Source organism: Eretmochelys imbricata, chromosome 1, assembly GCF_965152235.1.
Source record: "Eretmochelys imbricata isolate rEreImb1 chromosome 1, rEreImb1.hap1, whole genome shotgun sequence".
Taxonomy (NCBI): Eukaryota; Metazoa; Chordata; order Testudines; family Cheloniidae; genus Eretmochelys; species Eretmochelys imbricata.
Genome location: NC_135572.1, coordinates 297,315,674 through 297,340,421, shown reverse-complemented (window position 1 = coordinate 297,340,421; position 24,748 = coordinate 297,315,674). Strand labels below are relative to the sequence as shown.

At 44.7% G+C, this 24,748-nt stretch overlaps 1 protein-coding gene across 1 annotated transcript in view; it reads right to left on the bottom strand.

Moving 5' to 3' along the window:
• WIF1 (Wnt inhibitory factor 1) overlaps nt 1-22,564 on the bottom strand; it is a 53,676-nt gene extending 31,112 nt beyond the window's left edge. The window contains exons 1-2 of the mRNA XM_077807752.1: nt 22,423-22,564; nt 21,733-21,872 (exon numbers count right to left, since the gene is read on the bottom strand). Coding sequence (XP_077663878.1) covers nt 21,733-21,872; nt 22,423-22,564 — 282 coding nt within the window. The remainder of the gene's footprint in view (nt 1-21,732; nt 21,873-22,422) is intronic.
• Between the last annotated feature and the right edge of the window lie 2,184 nt (nt 22,565-24,748).

Sequence of the window (24,748 nt, the reverse complement as noted above, 5' to 3'; positions counted from 1 at the left end):
TATTGGAGAAACTGGGACAGGCCCAGTTCATCTCTACCTTGGATTTAACCAAGGAGTACTGGCACGTACCGCTAGATGAATCTGCCAAGGAAAGGTCAGCCTTCTCCACACATGTCAGGCTGTATGAATTTAATGTGCTCTCTTTCAGGCTGCGGAATGCACCCGCCACCTTCCAAAGACTTGTAGATGGTCTCCTAGCAGGATTAGGAGATTATGCAGTCGCCTACCTTGACGATGTGGCCATATTTTCGGATTCCTGGGCAGAACGCCTGGAACATCTACAAAAAGTCTTTGAGCGCATAAGGGAGGCAGGACTAACTGTTAAGGCTAAGAAGTGTCAAATAGGCCTCAACAGAGTGACTTACCTTGGACACCAGGTGGGTCAAGGAACTATCAACCCCCTACAGGCCAAAGTGGATGCTATCCAAAAGTGGCCTGTCCCAAAGTCAAAGAAACAGGTCCAATCGTTCTTTGGCTTGGCCGGATATTACAGGTGATTTGCACCGCAATACAGCCAAATCGCTGCCCCACTGACAGACCTAACCAAAAAGAAACAGCCAAATGCCGTTCAGTGGACTGAAGAGTGTCAGAAGGCCTTTAACCAGCTTAAAGTGACACTCATGTCTGACCCTGTGCTAAGGGCCCCAGACTTTGACAAACCGTTCCTAGTAACCACAGATGCATCTGAGCGTGGTGTGGGAGCAGTTTTAATGCAGGAAGGACCGGATCAAGAATTCCACCCTGTGGTGTTTCTCAGCAAGAAGCTGTCTGAGAGGGAAAGCAGCTGGTCAGTCAGCGAAAAAGAATGTTACGCCATTGTCTACGCTCTGGAAAAGCTACGCCCATATGTTTGGGGACGGAGTTTCCACCTGCAAACCGACCATGCTGCGCTACAGTGGCTTCATACTGCCACGGGAAACAACACAGAAAACTTATTCCATGGAGTTTAGCTCTCCAAGATTTTGATTTCGACATACAACACATCGCAGGAGCTTCTAACAAAGTGGCTGATGTACTCTCCCGTGAAAGTTTCCCAGAATCAACTGGTTAAAATCGTCCTTGAGATGTGAAAAATATTGTTAGTCTTTATATACTTGGTAGTATATTTAGAGGTGCATGTGTCTTATTAACTCTGTTTTTATCTAGAGCTCCAGGAACAAATCACAGCCAGCGTTTCTCCCTATCTGTGATTTGGGGGGGCGTGTCATAAACATAAAGGGAAGGGTAAACACCTTTAAATCCCTCCTGGCCAGAGGAAAAACCCTTTCACCTGTAAAGGGTTAAGAAGCTAAGGTAACCTCGCTGGCACCTGACCAAAATGACCAATGAGGAGACAAGATACTTTCAAAGCTGGAGGGGGGGGAAACAAAGACTTCTCTCTGTCTGTGTGATGCTTCTGCTGGGACCAGAGCAGGAACGCAGGTCAGAATGCCTGTAAAGAGTTAGTAAGCAATCTAGTTAGATATGCGTTAGATTCTGTTTTGTTTAAATGGCTGATAAAATAAGTTGTGCTGAATGGAATGTATATTCCTGTTTTTGTGTCTTTTTGTAACTTAAGGTTTTGCCTAGAGGGATTCTCTGTGTTTTGAATCTGATTACCCTGTAAGGTATTTACCATCCTGATTTTACAGAGGTGATTCTTTTACTTTTTCTTTGATTAAAATTCTTCTTTTAAGAACCTGATTGCTTTTCATTGTTCTTAAGATCCAAGGGTTTGGGTCTGTGTTCACCTATGCAAATTGCTGAGGATTTTTATCAAGCCTTCCCCAGGAAAGGGGGTGTAGTGCTTGGGGGGATTTTGGAGGGGGAAGACGTTTCCAAGTGGGCACTTCCCCTGTTGTTATTGTTAGACACTTTGGTGGTGGCAGCATTTAACCTAAGCTGGTAAGAATAAGCTTAGGGGGTCTTTCATGCAGGTCCCCACATCTGTACCCAAGAGCTCGGAGTGGGGAAGGAACCTTGACAGCATGTCACTCACAACAGAGAGCTGGTGCAAGAGAACCGTTCTGATCTGAGACATCAGAGCCTGGATGGATATGACTGGGAAATGAATGACACGGTGTCTCATGGCCACAGGCTTCTGAACCCGGTACTCTGATTGAGACAGGCTTCTGTGGAGGTTGGTATCTAAGGCCTTGTCTACACTGGCAAGTTTCTGCACAGTAAAGCAGCTTTCTGCATTGTAATTCCTGAGGTGTACACACTGCCAAGCCACTTAGTGCGCAGAAACTGCACAGCTGCAGCACTGTAAAAAAAAAAAAAAAAAAAAATCACCCCAACGAAAGGCATACAGCTTTCTCCACTGGGGCTACAGCACCACAGCGCTACGATTGGCCTCCAGGAGGTGTCCCACAACTCCTGTTCTCGCCTCTCTGGTCATTGGTTTGAACTCTACTGCCCTGCCCTTGGGTGACCAACTGTGAGTGCCACCCCTTAAATTCCTTGGGAATTTTCAAAGTCCCCTTCCTGTTTGCTCGGTGATGTATGCAGTGGTCTTAGCATATCTTTCCATATGGCCAGGCCTGCTCCACGCACCAGGCGATCCCCTGCTTGGAGCAATGCCGAGTTACTGGACCTCATCGGCATTTGGGGAGAGGAGGCTGTCCAGTCCCAGCTGCGCTCCAGCTGTAGGAATTATGATACCTATGGACAGATTTCACATTGCATGACAGAAAGGGGCCATGACCGGGACACACTGCAGTGCAGGGTCAACATGAAGGAGCTGCGGAACACCAACCATGAGGCGTGGGAGGCAAACTGCCACTCTGGTGCTGCGCCCACGAGCTGCCAGTTCTATGAAGAGCTGGACGTGATACTCGGTGGCGAACCCACCTCCACTGCGAAGGCCACTGTGGACACTTCGGTGGCTTGTGTGCCAGTTGAGAGTGGACTGAGCCAGGAGGAGGAAATCTTGGATGAGGATGTGGAAGGGGAGGGGGACTCAGAGGCAAAGGATGACTTGGAGGTCAGAGATGCATGCAGCCGGGAGCTCTTCTCTACCCTGGAAGAGGCTAGCCAGTCACAGCTGTTGGAGCTTGGAGAAGTGCAAACAGGAGAGGAGGCCCCTGGTAAGTGGCTTTGATTTTGGGAATCATTTTGGGAATCAGTGAAGCGAGTTGTTTGGGGCAGGAGGATTGAAGAAAGCAGGCTTGTGTCTGTATGATGTTCGTACCACCACATGCCTAGTCTGAGCAGCGGAATGGGGTGTTGATTGACTCCCTCATTTCATGGGAATCTGCCTCAGAGATCTCCACGAAACTCTCATGGAGATACTGGGCAATCCACTGCCGCAGGTTCTTTGGCAGAGCTGCTTTGTTTCTTGCCCCATTAAGGGTAACTTTCCCATGCTGCTCTGCCATCATGAGGGGAGAGACCATTGCTGCACACAGGCGAGCCGCATAAGGGCCAGGGCGGAAGCCTCAATCTTGGAGAAGACCCTCCCTTGATTCCCTGCTCACCCTCAGCAAAAAGATATCTTCCATAATGAACACAGCTTGTGGAAAATGTGGGGTCAGTAATGATTATAAGGTCCCCCTTACAGTGCTGGCTCTCCCCAAGAGCAATGTGCCCAGTGTACAGTACAGTCTTGGAACACTGATTTCCCCTGCCCCTGCAGTTACTCACCATTTGGGGGGTCTTGTGGCTCATGTATGCTTGCCTGGGGTCAGCCAGTTAGTGACAGGTATGTGAATAGTGGCTGTGTTTTAAATCACTGAATCAGTGGTCTGTGTGTTGCAAACAATACTGCTTCTGTAAAATGTTGCATTTTGGCTTCACAGAGATGACCTTGGGAGCCCAGCCTCCCTCTTCGTTATCGCCAGCTGAACGGCTGCACAGAATTAGAAAGCGCCCAGGAAGCACTAAAGAGGACTTCCTGCGTGATGTCATGATGCACTCCGTAGCTGAAAAACAAGAACTGAAGGAGTGGCGGGACAGCGAGAAGAGGGACCGAAAGGAGAATGCGGCGCGCCAGAACGAAGCCACGGAGTGGTTCTTAAAAGTTATGGAGCGCCAAGCGGACATGCTCCAGGCACTACTAGCACTGCAAACCGAGCAGCTCCGCGCCCGCCCTCCCCTGCAGCCGCTGTCGCTAAACTCTTTCCCATTCGCCCCACACACACCACCAACACACTCTTATAAATCTCCTGGCTCCAGTCTGTACCCGCTGCATTCCACTCCTGCCCCGTCACAGTCCAGCCCTGCGGACTCCCAGTACCCACTGCACTCAATGCCCCTCCCTCTGCAGTTTAGCCCTGCTAAAGTACAGTACCTCCTGCACTGTACTCCACAGGAGAAGGTTGTATATGATACCTGGACATACACAAATCTTTAACCGTCCTGGGACCCCACCTCCTCTCGGGACCCTCCCTTCCCTCATCCCCCTGAGTGGTGATGTGTTATTTTGTTTGTCTCTCTCCTCCGGTTGTTGTTTTTTAATAAAATTGTTTTGGTTTGAAAACAATCTTTATTCCATTACTTGAAAGCAGACAGAGCCCTGCAAAGCAACAGGCAATTTTCTTACACCTTCATAGTGCATCGTCTGCACCAATCACAATCCCCTCCTAGCATTACAAGCACTGCATTCCTGAGCATAGCAACAGATATTAGCGGCTTTTAGCTTCAGATTGCTGCCTCAAGGCATCCCTGATCCTTATGGCCCCGCGCTGCTCCCCTCTAATAGCCCTGGTCTCTGGCTGCTCATATCCAGCCTCCTAGTGCTGAGCCCCAGCGGTCCAGCCCTGAGTGAAGCTTTCCCGCTTCCCTTCACAAATGTTATGAAGCGTACAGCATGCGGCTATAAGCATAGGAATATTGTCATCAGCCAGGTCCAGCCTCCCATATAGGCAGTGCCAGCGGGCCTTTAAACATCCAAAAGCACACTCAACAGTGATTCTGCACTTGCTCAGCCTGTTGTTGAACCGCTCCTTGCTGCTGTCAAGGTGCCCCGTGAATGGCTTCATAAGCCACGGCATTAAGGGGTAGACAGCATCTCCCAGGATCAAAATGGGCATTTCGCCTTCCCTTACGGTGATCTTCTGGTCCGGGAAGGAAGTCCCTGCTTGCACAGGCCAGTATTCCAACAGACGTGTACGTCATGCACCTTTCTGGACCAGCCTGCATTAATGTCTGTGAAACGCCCACAATGATCCACAAGCGCCTGGAGAACCATTGAGAAATACCCCTTGCAATTAATGTACTCAGTGGCTAGGTGGTCTGGTGCCAGAATTGGAATATGCATGCCATCTATTGACCCTCTGCAGTTAGGGGAGCCCATTTGTGCAAAGCCATCCACAATGTCACGCACATTGCCCAGAGTCACAGTCTTTCAGAGCAGGATGTGATTAATGGCCCTGCACACTTCCATCAACGCGAATCCAACGGTCAACTTTCCCACGCCGAACTGGTTAGCGACCGATCTGTAGCAGTCTGGAGTAGCTGGCTTCCACAGTGCAGTCGCCACGCACTTCTCCAGTGACAGGGCAGCTCTCATTCTCGTGTCCTTGTGCCGCACGGCTGGGGCGAGCTCATCACACAGTCCCATGAACGTGGCTTTCCTCATCTGAAAGTTCTGCAGCCACTGCTAGTCATCCCAGATGTGCATGACCATGTGATCCCATCACTCAGTGCTTGTTTCCCGAGCCCAAGAGCAGCGTTCCACTGTGGTCAGCACCTCCGTGAATGCCACAAGCAATCTTGTGTTGTAGCTACTATATGTGACGAGATCAATGTCGAACTGCTCTTGCCTTTGCCGTTTAAGGAATAACTCCACTGCCTCTCACGACATGTTAAAGAGAGCGAGCAGCATATTGGTCAACAGTGCAGGATCCATCTTCCATGAAGCACAGCTTTTTAGATCCACGTTTGTGATGTAGGATCTCCAAAGAGAGTCTTGTGGCGTAGGTAAAAATAAGTGACCTGATTTTTTTGCCTTTTGCACCTAGGTAACTTCATTGATTTACCCTGGTGTGTGAAGGAGGAATCAGACTCAGAGTTGTATGCAAGATGCTGGCTCCTCAGATGGCACTGCCTGAAGCAGGCAGAACTTGTGCCTGTTTAGGAAATGTACATTCCGTATTCCAGGCAGCATAAGAACAACTCCTCCCCTTGAGCGTCCCCAGCTATGTAGCCACGTGGCTACCATATATTAGGCTTATTTTTCAGATAAATGAAAAATCCAAATCCACAATCTCGCACCCAGACATGTGGGATCTGATTCTTCACTTGTTTAGAGCATTATAGATTGAGAATAACTTCAATGAAGTCAATAGGGTTCCACTTGTGCATAGAAGGTATACGTGAGAGTAGAATCAGGCCTTCTGTAAGGAACGTTTAGCGGTCAGAAATGACTGAAGGGATTACCCTGATTCATAAATGCCATTTTTTAAAATTCCCAGATTATTCCTCAAAAAGGGCTTCAGAACATCAAAGGATCCCAATTACTTACACACAATGTGTGTGTGTGTGGGGGGGGGGTATATCATTTAAAGGAGTGTGACATCTCTCTCTCAAAAAAATGAGAAACCTTTCCCTGTTGTATGTGCATGACACTGAACTGAAAGGTGTGTTGCATGTTGGTGGTCTAGCTGACAATCATGCCATGTGCTGCGTAATCCTTTGTTGCAAAGTGTTGCAGTACAGATTGGACAGGTATACTATATTACTGGGTTACACGCATTTGGAGACTGAAAAAGGTATGGCGGGAGCTGTGCAGTGAGGAAATCCACCAGTCAGGCTATGCCTTTTCTGAGCTGTGAAGCTGCTATGGTGCATAAGAGAGGACCTCTCTCTTGTGCATTTGATCTGAGGAACGTGTGCACTAGTAAGTCCAATGTGCCTTAAGTGTCATTTAAAATGGTGCATACAGTAAAGTGGCTCCCTCATGTGGATTCTATAAAATGTACCAGAGAATGGATCATTCGAGTACATGTTAGGAGCTCTATTGTTGAGAAGGGTACTATACACCTTACTCTATTTGAGTTTATTGTAAAGTTGTGCAGGACTCTCCTGAAGACCTTCCAAAGTGTGCAAAAAATGGGCTCCTTCCTCTGGACTTCCTACTGTGGGTGGGAGAAGAGCACTCTATAGTCCAAACCCTAGTACACAGATGATCTGTGGTGCTGCCTTTTTGCAGTCACTCCTGCTGCTTCGGGGCTGCCAAAATCCACACACACGCTGCACCCCCAAATACACACACATCCTTGTCCTCCTTAGCCTATGCATTATCTATTGTGTATTCCTCCCACTCAATGTAGAAAGTCTGAAATACGATTGTAAGCTGTGCATTCCAGGGGCCTGGCTTTTCTGCTTGTTCTGCCAAGTGTCTACCACACTTTTGACACTATAAAAGTCATTAGTTAATTATCTCTATTCTGGTAGTGCCCAGAGGCCCCAATCAGGAAGCAGGGCACCATTGTGCTAGGCCCTGTACACATCATAATGAAAAGATAGTCTTTGCCCAACAAAGCCTACAATCCAAGTTAACTGAATAGGATGACAGAAAATCTTTTAATACCATGTATAGTGCTAAAAAAGAAAACCCTTCAACCATGTGGGATCAGTACTTTGAAATTTGCAAAAAAATCTGTATCCGTATCAGTATTTGACAGCAAATGTTGCATCCAATATTGATGTACATTAGGCCCAACTAATAAACATGCCTGGAGTTGCACAGTGCAGCGTTAACAATACAGTTACTCAAGTATAATGCCTTCCCCCCCCCCCCCGGGGGAAAGGTGGGACACATCTTTGCATGTTTCAGTCTCCTATTTCAGGTTGGAGGGTGTTTTCTTGACTGAAAGTCTGCAATCTAATAAACTAAACCAGAGATTTATAAGGCTCATATAGAGGATGGTACATCTACTGATACAGGACACATTTTTTGTGTTGAAAATACTCCTGCCACTACCAGTTCCCACATTTCAAAATATGGAGTTAATCACACAACATGGATAACTAGCACATCTACAATAACACCAGACTGTAGTTATGGGAATGTGGACCCTTTTAGCTTAAGATACTTTGTAAGAGTATAAGAAACTAACTTCTAGAGCAGAAGTGAAGAGATAATTATATTTCATTTTGTTATTCGGCTTTCAGATGCAGAGATCAAATTCTGCTCTGTGGTAAGTAGGTACAACTCCCATTGTAACTGGCTGAATCTGGTCCCCGAACGCTCTCTTCAAAAAGAAAGATGAATGGGAACAAACTGTTCTTTGACTCATGTAAAATACCTCCTCAGTATTTCATTATTTCAGTTTATTACCAAGCTGTTAAATAACTGCTCATGTTGTCAGAAGATTCTCACAGTGCATTTATGACCTTTTCATAATTTGCCATTTAATTAATTTCATTAATTTAATAAATTTACAGAATTTGGTTACATGTTACCGGAGAAACTATTTCGCTGTCCAGAAAAAGAGCTGTCAGCATTTCCTTTCAAAGATCTCTTTTCAAAGTTCAACACTTTAAATGCTTTAAAAATTGGAGTTTTAGAAATGAATAAAAATGTAATTTTATCTGTGTAGGCATACCATAATATGAGTGCCTGAGTTGACATCAGGTCTATGAATTATAAGGTATACATGATTGCAAATGATTGGCAGGGCAAGTAAAAATGGTCAGTTAACTAAACAAGATATTCACATAGATACAACACAATTGTGAGTTACGTCAAGGGGTAGTATAATGCTCAAAGGGGTTCTGCTGGTATGGTAACCAACGAGTGAAGCTTGAGTGGTTTGTGATGTCATGAAGTCCTATAATTTATATCCACAAGACAGGTGGTGCAGTGTAAGCTTCTGCATTCTGTCACAACCCTGACCAGAAAGGGAGGACTCTAGTAATGAAAGGGTACATGAAGGAAGGATCACAGACTGCAATCACAGAAATTTGATCATGCTCACCTAATCCTAACAGATGTGCTCTAGGCAAATCTAGAAGAAGGCCAAAAAACACTCAACCCCCACCCCCCAAAAACAAAAAACACAAAACACAGCCCTACACAAACCAAAACCCAGGGTGGAAAATTCTTTCCCCATTCCAGATTTGGCTATCTGGTGCTTGTGAGCACAGAGCATCCATAGGTAAACAACTTGCAGGCATAAGTGAATTATTTCCATCCTCGGAGAGATCCCAGAGTGTGATGCTGGGCAACTGTTCATCCTCCTTGAGGGCCCTCATGTGGGATCTTGCATATCTTGTCACTCACGTCTATTCAATGTCAGACCATATGGGGAAACAGACTTTAGGAGGAAGTGACATCAGCGTACCGATCTCTTTTTTCACCAAACTTAATTTTTAATTTTATTTCCCAGTGCCTGGCTCAGCAAGAGACCTGAATGAATATGAACTAGCTGAGAATCAAACTTGAAAAGACCAGACCAACATTTACTGAACCTTTAAAAGGAATTGGCTCAGGTGGTGTCTGTACCAGTTATTGAAAGTGTCCAGCATGCTTGAATTTTGCCTAAATGGTTTGCAATCTAAGATTCCTGTTGGATACGTCACTACTCCTAGATTTTCAGGTAGTGATGGTAGTCTATGGTGCATTTCATCTTCTACAACTGACCAAAAGTTTGTGTGACCTCTCCAGTTATCTATGCCTTTGTCACCTTTAGACAGACTACTGTTGTGCACTCTAGTTAGAGCTATTTTTGATGGTCACTCAAAATTGTCATCTGGTCCAGAATGTACCTGCCCACTTCCAGAGATGAGCGGGTCATTATAAGCACATAATACCAGCGCTCAAATCTCTGAATTGGCTCCCTGTTCTCTTTAAAAGCCCTTAATAGTCTCCAAACTAATAGACATAGCCAACGGTAGTACTTGAGGGTGGTTGGAATTCTCTAGCTAATGATTTCTGTGGTTGAACTCTCAGGCCTGGTAGCAGGTCTTCTCATTAGAGAGCCCCCGTTTGAGGAACGTGTTGCCTTTGGCCAGAATTTGAATTTGTCAGGCTTGATGTCAGGCTTATTTATTTCCTTTAGCATTTGGTTGGTTTTTTTTTAAACTTTAGAGTTAGTTGTTTATCTCAGCAAATGGTTATTCTGTGAATGTTTGCTAGAAACAGTCAAGAAAGTGGTATTTTTAGTTTTAATGTTATAATTTATTATGGGTAGCATATATACATTTTATCTTTTTTAATATGTTTTTTCTAATTAGAGCGCTCAGCAGCTATGGCAGTAAGTGCTAGAGAAATCAATAAATAATTGTCCGTTTCCCCCTCTCCCCCACATATCCTAGTAAGTTGGATTCTACCAGTACCTCCAGAGACAAAAGTCCAAATGGCGAGTATCATATGGGTTTAAAAACGACCAAACAAAACAAAGTAAACTTTCACATTTAACCTATACTTGGGATGGGGTGAGGGGAGAGATCAGAAGCGTCCACATGTTTTCTTGTTGCTTAGTTGAAACAGGTCTTTACCCAAGTCTTTGTGATTCCATTTTTCGTGTTTAAACACTTCAATAAGATTCACTACAACAGCCTCTTCTCCAAGCTAAACAGACTGTGGAAATTTAACTCCCACAACGATCTTTTGATGAGCTTAGTAGCTCTTCTCTGAAACATCTCCAGAAAGTATATATTATGGAATTAAATATTTACCCAAAATTGGGTGCAGCAGTCTTAGGCTTAAATTGCCGCAAGGGAGATTTAGGTTAGATATTAGGAAAAACCTCCTAACTGTAAGGTTAGTGGGACCCCCTCACCATGGAATTATACAATGGCATAACTTTGCTTGTTTTGTTTATGATAGTCCTTCAGATGCACCCTTCGATTAGCTTCTTTGCTGCAAATGAATGAGGCATTTCCATATTCATACTACCGATAACTTGAATCCTTATGTTTTTCACTGATATAATGTGGGTGCAAACCTGGCTTGAAAACCATACTCAGAGAGCAGTTATCAACAGTTCACAATCTAACTGGAAGGGCATATCGAGTGGTTCTATTCAATATCTTCATCAATGATTTGGATAATGGCCTTGAGAATACACTTGTAAAGTTTGTAGATGATACCAAGCTGGAAGTTGCAAGCACTTTGGGGGACAGGATTAGAATTCAAAACGATCCTGACAATCTGGAGAAATGGTCTGAATTAAACAGGATCAAATTCAATAAGGACAAATGCAAAGTACTACACTTAGGAAGGACTACTCAATTGCATAAATACAAAATGGGAAATGACTGCCTAGAAAGGAGCACTGTAGAAAAAGGATCTGGGGGTTATAGTGGATCACAAACTAAATATGAGTCAACAATGTAATACTGTTGCAACAACAACAACAAAAAGCAATCATCATTCTGGAATGTACTAGCAGGAATGTTGTAGCAAAATATGGGAAGTAACTCTTCCACTCCTCTCAGCACTGATGAGGCCTCAACTGGAGTACTGTGTCGAGTTCTGGGCACCAGAAAGATCTGGACAAATTGGAGAAAGTCCAGAGGAGAGCAACAAAAATGATTAAAGGTGTAGAAAACATGACCTATGAGGAAAGATTGAAAAAATTGAGTTTGTTTAGTCTGGAGAAGAGAAGACTGGGGGGGGGTGGGGGGGAGGGGACCATCTATGATCACAGTTCAATGTACAGACTGGTTGGCAGGTAAATTTCCTGCCTGCTTTAAGACACGGTCCACATGCCTCTTTTTCCTTGGAGTATGACTCGTTAACAAACTAAACTGTAAGATAACAAAAGTCCATTCCAAGTCTTCTCTTCAGGCTTCGCTGCTTGCAGGGGCCTACTTCAGTGTTGTTCAGTCCACACCTCTGGTCCTCTCTGTCTCAGACCCAACACTTCCTTATCACTTCAGCCCACTTCCTTACCAGTTCCTCTTTTTATATTCTTTTTCCTATTCCTTTCACTGTCTATATATCTATATATAATAGTGTGACTTCCATTTTGAAGGATCTAAAAGCACTTTACAAAATGAAATATAAATTATGTTCTTGTCACAAGGTGATACTAGCCCTTTCAGAAGCTGACCCCAATTAGATTTATGAGAGGGCATCTGGGTCCTAGAGGAATGAGACTGGGAGAAGAGAGACCAGGAGACTGAGAGGAGCCAGAGACAGGAAGCAGCAGGTGAGAGCTGGCAAGAGTGGCTTGGGAGAGAGCTACAGGAGACCTAGCAGAAAGAGCTGAGTCCTGAGGAGAGCTGGAACAGAACTGCTGGTGAGAACTGACCAAAGCTGGGACCCCGATTGTGGGGTGGTCTTTGGAGTGGAACACCGCAGGGAGACGTGGGGTGAAGACCTGAGAGGAGGAGGCCCATAACAAGGGGTTAGTCCTAGTGAGGGATTCCTTGAACAGTGGTAGGACTCAGAGGTAGAGAAGCCTCAGTAGTGGAACACTGTGGGAAGATCTATTGCAGGAGACCCGACTTGATCTTGCTATGTGCTCTGAAGACTAACAGATTCAGGCTCTGTCTGATCAATTGCAAGACACAGTTTGAGTGTCAGAGGCCCTTCAGAGAGAACATCCTGCCAGTAGCATCTTCCTCTTTAAACCAGGGGACTGTCAGTTCAAGCACCTCAGCTAGCAAGGTACTGCATGAAGAGAGAAGGATCTCAAACCACAGGGATTTATAGAGTCAGGCTTCTACTGCTTTATGAAACTAGCTGAACCCGGCTCACCATGCCAGTCCCTCTCTCCAGCACTCCCATCCAGTCACCAGCCGTGGGTCCTCAGCCCTCATATTTATGTACACTAAATTACAAAAAGGAAATTCAGACACACAAAACCGTTAGCTCAGTTGTCTCAAGTGCAATTTCCCACAAAAACACAAACACTAAAAGGAAGGAAGTTGTAAGTTAAGGTAACAACTGCATTCACTACTGAAACCAGTCTTCAGTTATTAGCCCATCACTATCATGATGGTGCTGGTACCCAGCAATAAAACCAAGTAATACCCACTATAACATACTCACTTTCTGTACAACAGTACTATTATTTTGGTGCACACATCAAGGAACTGAACTTAACCCACACGGTAATGCGCCACTTTCTAGTACTACCTCATTAAGTAATGTAATCACCATGCCAGTTCCCAGGACAAATTATTATCTGAGAATGACAAACTTGGCATCTGCACAAACCAAATGGAGAAAAAATACAAAGCTGCCGATCACATACGCAGAGTAACTTATCAAAAACATAATAAACTTCTATTTACCCTATGACTTTTGAAAAAGTCCGATCAACTGTGTAATATGCAGCACCAAGCCAAACCATCCCCTAATACTGGTGAAATGTACACATACACATTGTTTCAGATGTCTATTTATAATGTCATACAACAAAACACATTTAGAGGTCTGAGGTAAGTTTGGGCAATGCAATGTGATTTTTCAGTACTTGGAGTGCATTGTTGGCGATAGTATGGTTGAATTTAAGGGTTTTAATTCTCTACTATGTCCGGGCTGTACTCAGATGTAACGGTGAGTGGTTGCTGCAGCAAGCCATTTGTGGTTCCCTGGACCTTGGTGAGCCACTATCAGCAGAAGCTAGTGCAGCAAGGGCCCTACAGTGATTTCTGTGACTAGCAACCCTTACACCAGCAGAGGATCAGGCATAGAGGAGCTTGGCTCCACTACGCCCCAAGTCCATACCAAACGTGTCCTCTCCTCCCCAGGTTTAAGTTCATTTTGTGCTGCATTCTTGGTGGACCAAAGAATCTGCCCAAATTGTGTTAGAGGGCATACGTGTTTTGAAACCAGGGAGTTACACTGCTGTTAAGGTGGTATAACGCAACGGAGAATCAGGCCCCCGATGTTGGTGTCTTCAGTAACTTAGACTTTCCAGAAGCAGTAGATCTTCAAACCATGGGCTTGATTCTCCTCTCACCCTCACTGTTTTTACATCAGTATAACTGCATTTCTTTCCATAGAGTTATTCCTGATTGTCACAAGTGTAGGTGTAACACCGACAGACCCCAGTCGTCAGTGGGTGGGATTGAACCTGGGGCCTCTGGAGCTTAGTGCATGAGCCTCTACTGCATGAGCTAAAGCCAACTGGCTGTTAGTTAAGGCTGTAGAGCAAACTCATTTTATCTCTCTCATTTTATCAGTGCCACTAGATGGGACAGAACACCACACCCAGGAGGTGTGCAGGTTACATAGGCACGATCAGAATCAGGCCCCAGGTCGTCTTCCAGCTTTTTTCACTTCAGTGTAGGGCCCCACAAAAGTTAGGCCCCACTTCGGTATGGCCCTTCTTTCAAGCTTGGCTCACCCTCTGAGCTGGAACTGAAACCCAACTTCCTTTGCCTCAGATCCATTTCCAGTTGCCCCACAAACCATTTTTCCTGTCTTCAGCAAACTACCCATTCCAGAACTTCCACTCCTCAAAGTCTAGCTATACAGGAATGCTCTGCAGGGAGTACCCAGCAACTCCTGAGGTCATCTCCAGAATATCCCAGTGGTTTACGGACCAGCTATAGCATATGCACATCACAAAACCCACCACTGTACTGGCATTGATTCCCCCACCCCCATACCTTGTTGGTAGTCTTAGAAACAAAACCAAGGATTGAAGGGGCATAAAGAATGAATTGCAAGAGGTGCTCCCTCTAGAACACAGCTGAACCAGGTCAGCAGGGGAAAGTGAGGAAGCTCACATTATTATATTGTGTACACTGTACTGTACTATTATGTGGCTAAACACAAGATTAATGCTCCAGGCTGTCAATCTAAAAGGATAAACTTAAAAAAAAGAACATCAGTATGGTTATGGTTTCCCTGAAGAGAATCAGGAAATATAAGTTTGATCCTATAAGGAGCTGGGTGCCCTTAACTCCCATTGATGCCAGCAGTGTACATTCTGTGGGGGAGGAGACAATTCAGCATTTCGTAGGAGACACTCTGCACATTGCAGAATTGGGCCCTATAAAAGCATCACCCCAAAAATTAACATCAGTAGATCTTCCTCAGACTAACTACAGAAATAAAATAAGGCGTCCTTCACTAACCCAATGGGATTTTCTACCTCCAAAAAAGAATGTCTATATGAAATTTGTATCCTCACCCTGATTTGTATAATAGGCAGGAAGTGTAACAGACTTTATGTGATCTTTCAAATCCACTTAAAGCATGGAAGTGGTAGATAACAGTTGCGTAGAATGGTGAAAACATTTTTCAAACTACTGTAAAAAGAAAACTCAGGTGGCTTTGAAAACTCATTACTCCTAACTAAGGTAGGCACAACATTAGAAATAAAACTGACCGAATGTAATGTAAACATTGTTAATATGACCTAATATTTTATCATTTCAAAAAATGTAGGTCAAATAACAGATCTATGCATAGCCTATGTGAGAATGGGGCCCCAGGTATGTGTTTTAAATGTACATAAGATGCTTTGATAGGAATACTGTCAACACAAATTTGATCTGAAATTTAGATATTACAAAAATAAAATTTGCGCAATGCCTAGGGCCAAAACAAATGTTTTAATGCATTGATTGTTTTTACTGGAAACAATTATTATACACATCATTCCATTGCACTGTTTGCAACCCTAACTTTACAGCATTCAGAACCTAAAAGGGAAACTGATTATAAACCAATGTGAAATTGATGTAATTCATTTTCCAAGTTGAGAGCACTGTAAAAAGAAATAAACACAATAAGTAGTGAAAAGTAAATTGGGGTCTAAAATTCAAAGGTGTAGTTAGTAACCTAAGGAGAGATCTGGTTTTTTTCCAGTATATCATTTTAAAGTTTGGTGTCCCTTTAATTCCAGTGTTTGTCAACAGCTAGTTCTGTAAAAACATTGAAAGTTTTATTACTTCCGCTTTTTTATTCAAAGCACATCTCTGTTTTGCTTTTAGAAATATTTGTAAAGAAAAGAATAAGCACTGAAAATTCCATTGAAGGGTTTATTTTCCACAACTTTACACTGCTGTGTAAAAAGTGTAATTGTGTAGTTTACATACATGCCATGTAAATTACTATGGAAACCAGATGTAGCTTATAAGGTGCCTTGTAAGTCATTTCTACTGAGCAATAAAGCCCTTTTTTTTTTTTTAGCTAAACTTTGAGAGACTTACTGCTGTTTTCTATCAGCAGATAGAACAGATGGCTGGCACATGCATGCTTTACTAAATGAAGTGGGATCTCTATAGTATTACTCTTTGATCCCTGGTGGCATGTCTACAACACCAAGATGCAAAATACCACAGCAGAATAGAATCTAAATATTAAAGGTTTGGAGCTGTGCTTTTGATACAAAACCCCCCTTTTTAAAAATCATGCCCACAGTATGTAAACATATTCACATTTCACATTGAAATTGTGGTACAGAGGTCAGAAAACAAGATATTTCCTCTGTTTGCTGACATGAAACCACAGTGAAGGTACTACTGTAAATCCCAAGAGTCCAAAGTTTTGCAACCGCATTTATCATAACTTCCAAAACAGTCATAACTGCATTAGAAAAAAATGTGACCTGTACACCTTAGGTCATTTTAGAAATAATAAAAATTGCTGCTGTAATTGCTATGTACAAATGAGGTGTCTATGTATGTTCAGTGATTCCTCTGAAATACTATTTGAACTGAAATCCACCATCTTTTGTTTTTCCTTTATTTTATCAGTGGTTTTGTAATATTTAAATGTGTTTCTCCCATTATGCCAATAATAGTATATAAAAAGGAATCTATTCACCTTCCTGAGGGAGGGAGGAAGCACCTAAATCTTTTAACATAGTCACATGTTTTCTTATTCCTTCATTCTGAGCCAGATTCTGATCTCAGTCACACAAGTATAAATATAAAGTAATTCCAATGAAGTGGGTTCAGTTATTTTTGGATTTACCCCCATGTCGATGAGATCAGAATCAGCCTCTCTGAGTTGTAATTTTATCTCCTTTCCTAACCCTCCTTTTGCAAAACAGAAGGTATGTTGAAAAACATCATAGAGTGACATGCTCCCCAACTCGCCATACAGACTGGACACTGCTGCTGCAACATTCACAGTTACTGGTAACTGTTGGAGCAAAAAAACCCAACTTGTTTTTGATCTTGACTCTTCTTCTGCCCACTGAATTAATCAGACACTTATTTTGTTTTTATGATCCACTACTTACCGCCCATTCACTGACAAAGCCTTTGCTTTATGTTGATTCTGATCCTGCAAACACTCACATCTATGCTTAATTTTACTACCAAAGCAGTCCCGCTGAAATCAGGGGGACTACACCCATTAGTAGAGTTAAGCATATGCATACGTGTTTGAAGGTTTGGAGCCTGTATCCCCCTCATATATTGCTAAATACTGCTGAAGTGCTATTACCAACTGCATGCTCTAGGACTTTCCTCAAGTGGGCAAACTAAAACATGTTGCAGCATAAGTTAGCACACTCGGGACTATTTTTCTCCAAATTAGGAAGGCTCAGCACACACATCCCCCAACATCGAGAAGAGAATAGACCCACAAGTCACTTATACCTTGTTTTGCAAAAATCTGCAGGATATAAAAATGAAGCAACACCAGTGACTTCTAGTGGTTACACAGATGTATGCAATGTATAATATTATCCAGTGGGAACTTTTTTTTTTTTTAAACACAGAACATCTGTACAACATTCTGAAGTACAATTTTTCTACACATAAAACTACAGCTGTTATGAAGTTTACACAGCATAGGTAATACTGGGTGGAATTTTAATAAATAAGGTCCCTATCCTTCGATGGACTGAGCAGCTTAGTACCTGTGGCTCCTCTTGACCTCACTGGGTATTGAGGGTACTTACAACCTTCAAGTATCAGACTCTTAATTTAGTTCTCCCTCCCACAAAATTTGCCATAATTTTTGAAGTCCCTTATTTCCAGTGAGTTGCTCAAGAATTAAAAGAAACAAACATTTTTCATTTATTAATGAAAATAGCTTTAACAGTTCCTACATCAAAGAGATTTTTTTCCCCATATAGAAATAACAGAAATGTCCAACTGCAAAGATCACAATATTATAACTAGGGCATTTACATTTAGTATCTTTGTTCATCACTTCTAAACCAATTTACACAATTTATTGTGTAAACCAATAACCAATTTATTGTTCATTTCAATAAGTAATTAAGGTCTGACGGGAAGCTGACCTACCCAGCCATGCAGGACTATGAGGGGTTTCCAGACTCCAGGGCAGATTCTCCACTGCCCTGCACCTTGTGTCATCATTACAGCTGTGCAAAGTAGACATAAAACACTTCCATTCTAATGCATTAGTGTTTTACACCCACATTGCATAGGTGTAAATTGGAATGCAAGCTGCATGGTAGCAGAGAATTGGCTCAAACAGTTGAAGCTCCTGGGACATAGGAGCTGCACAATAGTGTATGTATGGTTTCTAAGATCTGCTAGATCTGCAGGGGGACTAGCACATATTAGAAACCATGCATATGGTACTGTGTAGTTCATATGTCCCAGGAACTCTGGAACTCCCCAAGACCTCCTGCATAGCTCTGAGGCAAAACCATCTGGGTATAAGGACCACGAGAAGTCCAAAGACACATCATGGAATACATGTAGCTGCAGTTCTGGCAAGTAGAGGACCATGATGTGCTAATTAACAGCTATTAGATAAGAGGCAGTCTACTATTTATGGTTAATACATTTTTCTGAATAGCAAGAGTACTGGTATTTTTTTTCTTGCCAGTGTTATCAAAAAGCTAAGGAAATTCTCAGACAAAAACTAAGGCTGAGTAAAGGTTTCAAACACAAAGTACTTACGTGGAGTGTGCAAGGGACATTTGTAAAAGCACTCACATTTAAAATAAAAAGAAAACATTTGAAAATGTGAATTTAAAGTAAAAACTTTTTTCAAATGTTGGAAAAATGGAGTTCTGTTACCACAAACAACTTTAATTTTGTCCTTTTAGCATTGCCATTAAGTTAAATTAGGTGCATGTACATGTTATTTCAAAATTATTATTCTTATTTATTTGTTTTACCATAGCGCCTAAGAACCCTAGTCATGGACCAGGACCCCAGTGTGCTAGATGCAATACAGTGCTAATTAATATCGTTGCTTTGATTATGGACCGTCAAGATCTAGGGCAATCTTATTCTGGCTCCAACCCCTTTACACCAGGTAAAAACAGTATATAGAGATTGTCAAAAAGCCCTGGTTCCCACCAGGGGAAGATATCCTTAGCACAGAAACTGTGGACGACAGATGTAAGGCTGGCCTCCAAGAACCTACTGGGACAGGAAGGGCATGTTGGGGATGGGCCACAACACACACTACTGTGGAGATTCCAGGGAGCACTGCAGAACCAGAGGGCAATCCAGAGAGGCTGCCAGAACTTAGACACGCTCCCCAGGCAGTTATACCAGGGGCCTCGCCAGCCCCTGGAACAGCCCAGGATTGGGAAGACATGAAGCTGGCTTAAAGTCATCATAGTCACCTCTGTCTGGCCTATGAGTTAGAACTCCTCACCTAATCTGCACTGATACATCATGTTTAAATATCCACAGCACTTGAAACAAACAGCTCAGATATACATACTCTGTATGCACAGGATGGAGGTGGATAGGGGCAGTTAGTTGTAAGTGGTTACTAAACAGGATTATATGTTTTCCACCAAATGAATAGCCTATGTTATTTTTAGCATTTATTTGACTCATGACTGAAAGCTAACACTTCTTTAGAAACAGGAGTGAGGCAGAGTTAAGGTTTTTTATAGTACTTTAGCTCCATATATTATTTTTTCCAATCATTTTTGTTTTACCTTACCTTAAAAATTCCAGAATTAAGGTTTGTGTTTTTAAAACATCAACATTTTTCTCCTTAAATAATTGCTATGTCTTATGCTTAACTAAATCCTTCCATTCATCTTAATTTTTTTACCTGAAGTATGTAATAATCAACTATGCCAACCGGTTTCCGTAGAAATTAAACTCCTTCTATAGTTCTGATCTGATTTTGACATGGGAGATATTCAAATAGCATTTCTGTGTAGATGTACAGCCATTGAAAGTGTAGATTAATTATTTTTTTAATTTTAAAATATTTAAGCATGTCAAGGCAGTTTTAACTAATATGATTTCAGTAATAAATTAAAGAGGAATAGGAATGATTTATTGAGTAGCTTTGTCACAGTTCAAATGGGATTTGATCCTGCAAGGTGGTGAATACTCTGACCCCAATCCAGTAGAGATGTTAAACACATGCTTAACTTTAAGCACGTGAGCAGTGCCATGCATTTCAAATGTTACAATCACAGCTTCCAACAAACTGGTCACTGGGTTGCAGAAGAGGGGACTTAGAGCAGAAAAGAAAAAAGAGGACAGGGAAAAGGACTTGGGTTCTCTCTAATGTTTCAGTCCCACTACCCAGTAAGACATTTGTCCCCCATGGACAGCAGTACAATCATGTGTGTCCTAGGACATGTTAACTACATCTAGTTACTTAAATAGCACTCTGTGGTATAACTTTTGTTTTCTATATAACTATAGATACAAACAGAACTCCTGTGACCTCAGTCCCCATACAAGTGACTTTGCTTCTCTGTGCCTCAGTCCTCCTCTGTAAAATGGGGATGAAAGCACTTCCCTACCTCACAGGAGTGTTGTGAAGATGAATATATTAAAGAGCACAAAGCATTCAGATACTATGGTAATGGGGCAATATAAGTACCTAACATAGATAGAAGGGTATGACAGCTGCTGTAAGAGATTTCCTGAATCATAAATGATCATTTTGCAAAAAAATGTTTCTAACCAATTGAAAACTCGCATAGTTATAAAGTTGACCAAACTATAACCAAAATATTCACTGAATATTTTGAAAAGTACATGATTTTTTACTGAGTATTCTCTCGTATAAAATGCATAGACTGCTTTTTTTTAAAAAAAAGTTGTTTTATTTAGAATTCTTTTCTGTTAAGCTGAATATGTTTCCGTATCCATGATAACCTTAGATCAACACGATGCAGTGTTATGCAAATTTTACATATTTATCAGTCTTTCAAATTGTGCATGAAAGTATGTCATACCTTCTTATCTTTTCAGTAAAAAAAATGTGATAGAGAATTGTGGGCTCAATAGATTGCAACGTTGCATAGTTTTGCCATTATACTTTGTAGAAATAGATCTAGGCAACACAGCTCCCATTTTAACACAACTATGCATATTGAAACAGCGTGTGTGTGTTTAATAAATGAGTCATAGTGGAGCTCCATATGCTAAAACCTTATGCTTTTTAAAAAAATAAAATAACAAAATTGTATCCACATTATGGACTGTTGGGCTGTAAAATTTCATTTAAGGCTAGCTAATGTCTTCCTCATGAGCTTGTGTTGTCTAACCATGCTCATCTTGTTGGTTCTTTTATCCTTAGTTTATCAGCAAAGAAAGCATACCCTCCTTCTTAAAATCCCATTTTAAAATTTACTTCTTCCAAGAATTTTCCTTATGATAATTTCCACATCAATAATGTGTCCACAGCCCTTCCATGTTACCCCATGTTTTATGTTGTCTGAATTAAATTATAAACTCTTTGGGTTAGGGACAGTGTTTCATTCTGACTTTTTTTTTTTAAACACGATACATTTTCCATGCTAGATAAATAATTCCTATAACAGGTGATTCAAAATCAAGGGTTCATTCTTTACTGTCTTTTTGGCACATATCAGAAATAGTTTCCTAAAATATTCTAAAAACTAAATATTTGCCTCTGCTGAACATATTTCAAGAGGGGTTTTTTTTCTTCTTCCAAGCTCAGTCTGTACCTACCCTTCCTGTTGCTTGCCAGGTAAAATTCATAGAGTGGATATTGACTGGAATAGCTGGCATCCTCTGCTGGGCTTTTCTGAAATCATGAGTGAATGGGGCCATTTTCCCCTCTGAAACAATCAGAATATCCTCTTCAAAGCCTGTAAAACAAAAATATACAGACTAGAAAGAGAGGGAAATGAAGCAGGATTCTCATGTATGATGAAAACCATTTACTGTAGAGAATGTTTATTCTCGCTATCACCTACTTCTTGGGAAGACTAACCACTGGGATAAACTTTCCCTTATCCTGGGATAAACTTTCCCTTTCAATACTGTTTGAACCACCTAAAGTTTCCACTGGCACTTCGGTGTTCACGGATAAACCACAGAGCTCAAGTGCATCTTGCTGGAGGGCGACGCCTTGCAGCAGGAGCCCCACTAGCATAGGTTAACAATCTGCTTGGAGAAGTTTCAGAGTAGCAGCCGTGTTAGTCTGTATGCGCAAAAAGAAAAGGAGGACTTGTGGCACCTTAGAGACTAACCCATTTATTTGAGCATAAGCTTTGGTGAGCTACAGCTCACTCACTGAAGCCTCTAAGCAGGGCGATTTCACGGGGCTGGAAAACACGTTGCTGAAGCACCTCCAGGGAGCCACTGACTGGAGCAAAGAGCCGGTGCTCATGCGAGGGGCGCAGAGCCCCAACTTACCTATCAGGACTCTGGCTTGATGAGCATCAATCCACATGTAGAGAGTGTCCTCTTGCCGCTGCGCTGCCCGCGCCGGCAGAGCCCAGAGGCTCAGGATGCTGCAGAGCCCGAGCGCCGAGCAGAGGGCGCTCGGACCGGCCATGCTGCCGCTGCCGCTGCCGCTGCCGCTCCGAAAGGCGCCGGGCGCTGCCTCGCGCTGCCGTGCCCTGGCCCTCGCCCTGGCCCGCGCGCACACGCCGCGGGTCTCCGCGCCGACTGGCTCCGGCAGCGCCGGGCGGGCTGCCTGGCCGGCCGCGGGGGGTGGGCTCGCCCGCTGGCAGCCGCGAGCGGGGCTGGGAGTCGGGCTGAGCGCGGCTGCGGGGGGACGTGCCTGGGGCAAGGCACCGGCACCCAGCGCTGCCGCGGAGCCCCGCTAGGAGGCGCCGGGAGCAGGGAAGCGAGGCCGGGCTGGCCGCGCGGCTCCGCCAGAGGGGGCCGGAGGAGCCCGCCGGGTCCCGCCCTTGCTCGCCCTCGCTTCCCGGTGCTCGGCAGGGAGGTGAGGGGAGACGTGGGGAAGGAGCTGGGTGCCGGCGTGGAGCGGGTGGGGGAGGATCTGGGGATGGAGGCGCAGGTGGGGGGGGGGAAAAACTGGGGGTCCAGGGAGACTTAGGTGGGGGGTCAGTGGCAGGTAGATACCTGGGTGGGGTGAGTAGAGGGGCTAATGGAGGGGTGGGTGTATTGAGTGCTGGGCCTGGGGTGAGTATAAAGGTAATGGAGCAGGAGGGGTGTGTGGTGGACAGTGGGTGGGGGTGAGCACAGGGGGTGATGCAGCAGGAGGGGTGTGGGGGGGACAGTGGGTGGGGGTGAGCACAGGGGGTGATGGAGCAGGAGGGGTGTGGGGGGGACAGGGGGTGATGGAGCAGGAGGGGTGTGGGGGGGACAGTGGGTGGGGGTGAGCACAGGGGGTGATGGAACAGGAGGGGTGTGTGGTGGACAGTGGGTGGGGGTGAGCACAGGGGGTGATGGAGCAGGAGGGGTGTGGGGGGGACAGTGGGTGGGGGTGAGCACAGGGGGTGATGCAGCAGGAGGGGTGTGGGGGGGACAGTGGGTGGGGGTGAGCACAGGGGGTGATGCAGCAGGAGGGGTGTGGGGGGACAGTGGGTGGGGGTGAGCACAGAGGGTGATGGAGCAGGAGGGGTGTGTGGGGGACAGTGGGTGGGGGTGAGCACAGGGGGTGATGCAGCAGGAGGGGTGTGTGGTGGACAGTGGGTGGGGGTGAGCACAGGGGGTGATGGAGCAGGTGGGGTGTGTGGGGGACAGTGGGTGGGGGTGAGCACAGGGGGTGATGCAGCAGGAGGAGTGTGTGGGGGACAGTGGGTGGGGGTGAGCACAGGGGGTGATGGAGCAGGTGGGGTGTGTGGGGGACAGTGGGTGGGGGTGAGCACAGGGGGTGATGCAGCAGGAGGAGTGTGTGGGGGACAGTGGGTGGGGGTGAGCACAGTGGGTGATGGAACAGGAGGGGTGTGTGGTGGACAGTGGGTGGGGGTGAGCACAGGGGGTGATGCAGCAGGAGGGGTGTGTGGGGGACAGTGGGTGGGGGTGAGCACAGTGGGTGATGGAGCAGGAGGGGTGTGGGGGGGACAGGGGGTGATGGAGCAGGAGGGGTGTGGGGGGGACAGTGGGTGGGGGTGAGCACAGGGGGTGATGGAGCAGGAGGTGTGTGTGGGGGACAGTGGGTGGGGGTGAGCACAGGGGGTGATGCAGCAGGAGGGGTGTGTGGGGGACAGTGGGTGGGGGTGAGCACAGTGGGTGATGGAGCAGGAGGGGTGTGTGGGGGACAGTGGGTGGGGGTGAGCACAGGGGGTGATGGAGCAGGTGGGGTGTGTGTGTATTGAGGACACAGGCTGGGGGTGAGTACCGGGGGGATAATGGAGCAGGAGGGGTGTGTGAGACACGGGGCAGGGTGAGCACAGGGGGTAACAGAACAGGATGGGGTGTATTGAAGACTCGGGGCAAGGGTGAGTACAGGGGGTAATGGAGCAGGTGGAGAGTGAGTACAGGGAATAATGGAGCAGGGTGGAGTGTGCAGGGGACATGGTGGGGTGAGTACAGGGAGTAATGGAGTGGGTGGGGTGTGGAGGGGACACAGGGTGGGGATGAGTACAGGGGGTAATGGAGCAGGCGCATAGGGGCTGGAACACCTGTACAAGAGTTTGGTTGAATGGCTCTCAGCACCCACACTATACAAATTGTTCCAACACCCCTGAGCAGGTGTGTTGGAAACACGGCTTAATGATCTCTGTACAGCGAGGTGTGTGGTGGAGGGAGTTGCCCTTTCTTAGCACAT